This window comes from Artemia franciscana, chromosome 16 (assembly GCF_032884065.1).
Source record: "Artemia franciscana chromosome 16, ASM3288406v1, whole genome shotgun sequence".
Lineage (NCBI taxonomy): Eukaryota > Metazoa > Arthropoda > Branchiopoda > Anostraca > Artemiidae > Artemia > Artemia franciscana.
Genome location: NC_088878.1, coordinates 13,382,471 through 13,388,775, shown reverse-complemented (window position 1 = coordinate 13,388,775; position 6,305 = coordinate 13,382,471). Strand labels below are relative to the sequence as shown.

Below are 6,305 nucleotides of genomic sequence, written 5' to 3'. Positions count from 1 at the left end.
AGTCACGCCTTCAAACGGAGTTGGCTCTTAATTATGAGTCAGAAATGGGGGTCTTTTTAGAAGGTTAATTTAACGAAGGGTCTAAATAGGCTACGTCATGTCAAATCGAAAAACTTCAAGCATCTGTTGTCAGTTTAACTTCTAGTCTAGAAGATGCACAGAAAGAAATCAACAGCATGATTTCTGTAAAAGATCCATCGACATAGAATTAGAGAGAATGAAGGAGGAGCAAGCTACCACTTTAATGGAAATGGAAGATGTTCAGATAACTATCACCGAAAAAGAAGAGAAGGAACAAGTAATGATGAAGGATATGTCCTGTCTTAAAGAGGAATGACTTTGTTTGACTGCTCTAATTAATGAAGGAATAGATAAGGAAAACTATTGCTTGAAGAAATGCAAGAGAAAGAAGAAATTATGTCAAATATCAAAGACAGACTTTCAGTTACTGAGTCAGAATTGAATGATGCGTATGCTAAATTAGACAATTTCAAAAACAGTGCTGAAAAAGCGGAACGGGAACTGAAGCTAGAAGTAAGTAGAATGGGCAAAAGTTATGAAGTTGCTGCAAGGGAAAAAGATATAAGTGACAGACGAAATGAAGACGCAAAACTAGAGGAAGCAAAAGAAAAGTTGAAAGGCTTTGAAGATCTGCTCAAGAATAAAGATGTTCTCGTAGAAAAAGTTTTAGAGCTTGAGAAGATTTTGAAGAACAGAAATGAGGTGGTTGAAAGCTCAAATAATGAGCTTTCGGAATCTCGACGTAGACTTGAAGAAAATGCACTTTTGCAAAAAGAATTTTATGATAAAACAAAGAAATCAGAAAAATTAGCAGAACAGAAACAAGGTGGAATTGAAGGTCTTAACAATACAATTCAGTCGAAAACAACTGCAATGACTTCTCTGTCAGATGAAATATTTGAAAAAGAGAAACAGTTAAAAGCTGTTATCGCTGATAAACTGGTTTTTGAAAAGAAAGCAAACGACTGTGAAAAAATTATTGAAGAGCAGTGTTGTCAGCTGGCATCCTTGACAAAAGAGCTAGAATGTGCAAAAGGCTTGGCTGAAGATACCTCATTAAGGTTGTCTGAATACGAAAGTAAAACCCAAAAACTGGAGGGTATTTTAAGAATCTTAAAGGACGAACATTGTGAAAAATATGCAGAGTTGAAAGAAGCTAGTGACAATCTCATTGTAGCAAATAAAAAAAATAACAGTTTAGCCGAAGCTCTGAGTGAATATGAATTGAAGTTAAAGGAGATGAAAGAAAAGGAGAAGGAAGAACATTATCAAAAAGATGCAGAGCTGAAAGAAGCTAGTTCAAATTCAAGTTCTATTTATTTTCATAAAATAACAATAACAAAAACAATATCCCAAAGGCTCAATGGCCGCTATTTGAGAAACGGCATACAATAAATAAAGAATCATAAAACTTGTCATAAACATACTAACCAAAATCTAAATATAAATATTTAAGGAAAAGAAATCAACTCACCGGCAGTCCCCACGAAACAGCGACCCTCACATCACCCGATAATATAATACAAATTAAAATTCTCGCGTCATCGAGGATACAACACCAACAAAATAACAACCCAAAAAAGAAAAAAAAATAATAAATAAACGTTAAGAAACATTTAATAAGAAGCTTATAATAAGAAACTTTTCATCTGTCTCTTAAAAGAGCCAAGTGTTCGTGACTGCCGGATTTCAGTGGGAACCAAGTTCCAAGCACGTCCCACAGTCACAGCCAGGCCGAAGTCTGAACGAACCGAGGGACTAGCTGGAATCATCACATCCTCCCGGTTACGAACGATATAAAAATTCACTTCCCCTACTAGTTTAAGCAGTCCCGAAAAACAAAATGGGAGATCTCCATTTTGATATGCCTACGAAGATAGAGATAAAACATAAACATCTTTAATTTTGAGGAGGTCAAGAGGAGTGTGTGTAGCCGACTGGAGAATTCTTGCCACTTTCTCATAAAGATTGTGAATAGGAGCAAGTACCGAGGGAAATGTGGACATCCACATAGACGAACAGTAAGATATATAAGGGTAAATCAGAGAAAAGTATAAAAGACGGAAGATAGGGAAAGGGAATAAACACTTTAATTTTCGGATGATCCCAAGTCCACGGGAAATTTTCACTCTTATTATTTGAACATGCCACTTAAATGATAAATTTTCATCCAAAAGAACTCCCAGGAATCGCACATATCGATCCGGGGGACGACTTATGGAGCCTCTTGGTGTATGAAGCTCAGTAATTGTGGGGCAGCTCACACCTTTACGAGAAAAAATAAGAAGGTAGGACTTTTTTACATTTAAAGTTAGTTGATTTATGTCAAACCAAAAGAGTATTTTCTCAGTCATTGCTTGAAGCTTTAGAATAAGGGATGATTCATCCGGAGCTGCAGCACCTAAAGTAGTGTCATCTGCAAATGCTATTAATTCTTCTTGACTATCAGGTGTGAACACCAACGTACTCTGGGAGTAAGATTTGTGACACAACCCACAGCAAACATTGTTAATTGGGGTGTTAAAAAGTCGGTAGAGATCATTCACATATATGAGGAAGAGGGTTGGTCCAAGAATAGAACCTTGGGGTACTCCGTATTCAATTGGAACTTTTTCGTCTGTAACTTCTGTAGCGATAAATCTGTCAGTTAGGTATGACGAGAACCAAGACAATGCTTCCCCACGGACACCAAAATGACAAAGTTTACCAATGAGAATCTTATGTGTTAGGCTGTCAAAAGCTTTCTTTACATCAAGAAAAATGGCTGCAGGAATAAAATTAGAATCTAAAGATCGTCGTATAAATTGAAGAAGTCTATTACAAGCATGTTCTTTAGAATACTTTGCGCGAAACCCAAACTGATGCTGATGTAAAAAAATTTAGCCTCAAGGAATCTCACCAGACGTTTGAGCATTGCTCTTTCAAATATCTTAGAGAACACTGACAGAAGAGAGATCGGCCTGTAGTTCCCAGGATCCTTTCTGTCACCTCCTTTAAAGAGAGCTATAACACGTGCAAGTTTAAGACGTTGGGGAAATACTCCTAGTTCAAATGGCCTATTAATCAAATGGTAAATTGGGATGATAATCGATGGAAGAATATGTTTAATTACTTTAGCAGAAATTTGGTCGAAACCTGCTGAAGAATTGTTTAAAGACAGAACAATATTTCTAATTTCCTGCAACATAACCTCCCCAAGAACCATTGATTTCAAGCACGAGGGACCTAAGAACTGCTGCCAAGACTGTGACACAGAGGAATAAGAAACGCTATTAGCAGTTTTTTTCCCTATCTCCGCGAAGAATTTATTCATATGGTGTCGAACTTGGACTTTTTCTGTTACAAGTCGATCGCCTACAATGAGAGACTTAGGGAGACCTTCTGGTTTCATGGATGGCCGACTAACTTCCTCAATCACGTCCCACGGCTTTTTTATATTTTTACCGCAATCAACAAATCTTTTTGTAAAATATACTGTTTTAGCTCTGCGAATAATTGATTTCAGAAAATTACGGTACAACTTAAATGCTTCTAACTTGGCCTTATTTGGTCTTTTTTTATACTCCTTCCAAAGGTTCTGCTTCCTTTTTATTGATTTTAGGATTCCAGATGTTAACCAGGGAGCTACAGGTGTTGATCTTTTTGATCGAGGATTTTTTGAAGGAGCTTTTAGACAATAAGACGTGAATTTTTCCTTAACAGTGTCATAAAACCGGCCAAATATGTCTTTATAATTGCCTAAACTAATATTTTCTGGTAGAGAAAAGTTCCATTTATATGTACCAAGATCTTCTTTCAATCTATCCAGCTCCACTGGTGAGCAACAAAATCTCGGTTTATCCTGGGGGACTAATCTTTGTGGATTTTGGAGGACTTGAAACAGGGCTGAAACTGGCAAATGGTCGGAAATGTCAGAAAGCAGTACTTCATTCCTAATGGAGTGTAGCGATGAAAAAATAGTGTCAATTAATGTTGCTGACTGGTTTGAAATCCTTGTCAAAGGATTGAAATCATTGAAATCCTCACAATGAGTGACAATCTCATTGTAGCAAATAAGAAAAATAACAGTTTAACCGAAGCTCTGAGTGAATATGAATTGAAGTTAAAGGAGATGAAAGAAATAAATCTAGCACTTGATCACAATGCGAGTCTCCAGAAAAACGGGTAAGGACGAGTTGAATGAGCGGCTGAAAGAAACAGCCAGATCAGATATTCAAAACCTGGAAAGCCAGCTTGCCAGTCTTCAAAATGATTTGGATTCAAGTCGAACCGCTTCTGGCATCTTAGAAGAAATGCTGCATGGTAAAAATTTGGAATCAAAATCACAGCGGGATGAAATTGAGCAACTGAAGAATGAGGTTCGTATTTTAAAGGAAGAAAAAAATATAATAGAGTTTGAACTTACTAAAACTAGAAAAGTCGTTGCAGAGAAAGAAGAGGAAATTTTGAGGAGGATGCAGCTGGAAAAGGAGGTCAAGTCTCTTTATGAGAGTAATAATGAGCTTAAAGCCGAGTCTTTGACGAAAACCGAGTCTATACTTCGAGATATTGAACATCTGAAAGATACAGAGAAAGTTCTGAAGGAGGAGAAGAATGTGATGGAGCTTGATAAGACTACAAAGCTTCTTATTAAGAAAGAAGACGAGAAGAAACTCTTGGAAAAAGAAGTCAGGTCACTTAATGAACGAAACTATGACCTTGAAGCCGATTCCTTGAACAGCAATAAGATTATTAAAGAGAGGGACTACAGGCTTGTTGAAGTTGAAGCTGAGAACAGTGCCTTGAAAAACTCCCAAAATAGTTTGTTGGAATATGTTAAATCCATAAAAGTCGGTAAAGATATGTTGGATGAGCCACTGAAGGAAAGTGAGAAAGATGTAGCTTTAGCGGCATCAGGTATACAAAACCTTCAAATCAAGTTAGGAGGGCTTCAAAACGAGTTGGATTCAAGTCAAACCGCTTCTAATCTCCTAGAAGATATGATACGCAGTAAAGATTTAGAAGTAAAATCACAACGTGATGACATTGATCAGCTTAAGAATCAAATGAATGATCTAATGGAAGAAAAGAATGGTGTTGAGCTCGAACTTGTTAGGACTAGAAAGCTTCTTGCAGAGAAATAAGATAAAATTTTGAAGAAGATATCCGTAGAAAAGGAGGTCAATTCTCTTTATGAACGCATTAGTGAGCTGGAAGCTGAGTTTGCAGAGAAGCTTAAGGCTAATGAAGATATTGAACAACTGAAAAATGAAGAATATATTCTAGTGAAGAGATGAATATGATAAATCCAGAGCTCAGAACTAGAAGTCTTTTTGTTGAGGAAGGAGAAGAAATGAAACAGTTTGTGAAAGGGGTCAAGTCACTTGATGAGTCCAATTGTGAGCCTGAATCTGAATCATTAAAAAAATATTGAATTGCAGAATAATAGAGCTATTGAAATCGAAAATGAGGATGTGGACCTAAAAAATTCAAATAAGAAACTATCAGAAAATCTCGAAAGAATATGTACTTCAGAACAAGGTGTGGAACGACTAAGATGGATTTTCAAAATACCAATGTCCCGTAATAACAAATTATATGAGAAACTTTGTCTTGTGGAACCACTGTTAAACCAATACACGACTAAAAATAAACGCCTTCTTGACGATATTGAAGGTGTTCAAGCCTTAGTTCAAAAAGAGCGGGATGAACTTATAAATTCAATAAGTGACTTACAGAAAGGGGACTCATTACGTGATAGTAAAACTGAAAGATTGAACTCATTAGTGAAAGAACTGAGACATAAAATAAAAGATTTTGAAAGCTTAAAGAACATGGTGAGACAACTTGAAGCTCAAAAAGAGTCTTTTGATGTAATCAAAAGTAAAAAAAATACAGACGTTGAAAGTTCTCGACACTCAGATTTAATCAGTGAATTAGAGTGCCTCTCTGATGCTAAATCTCAGCTGGAAAGGAAGCTGGCTCTGTTTGATGTACAGCATAGGGAAGAAGTGGAAGAATTGAGGAAGCAATTAACAAGGAATCATGAGGTGTGTATAATCGTCAATCATCCAACGAAATTACATCTTTTTTATTTTCCATTGAGACGAAAGTTAAATGAAATTTAAATAAAACGAAAGGAAATAAAATTGAAATTGTAAAAAGCAAGGACACTTATAAAAACGTTAGATTTTAACCTGAAAAGCAAAGGAAGGAAAATGTTTTTGTTACTAGGTAATAGAAAGGGTGTAACATGGTTTCTGCACTCCGAAACAAAAGTCCTTACACAATCCCATAGTTTTTAT

The 6,305-nt window shown here is 36.2% G+C and overlaps 1 protein-coding gene across 1 annotated transcript; it reads left to right on the top strand.

Moving 5' to 3' along the window:
• Positions 1 to 396: 396 nt before the first annotated feature.
• Positions 397 to 1,416, top strand: LOC136036767 (tropomyosin isoforms a/b/d/f-like). Its single transcript, XM_065719092.1, has one exon. The coding sequence runs from the start codon at positions 397 to 399 to the stop codon at positions 1,414 to 1,416; it is 1,020 nt and encodes a 339-aa protein (XP_065575164.1).
• The last annotated feature ends 4,889 nt before the right edge of the window (positions 1,417 to 6,305 follow it).

Bases quoted from the DNA above. Each gene is read 5' to 3' on its own strand.
- LOC136036767 (XM_065719092.1), top strand. From the start codon at position 397: ATGCAAGAGAAAGAAGAAATTATGTCAAATATCAAAGACAGACTTTCA.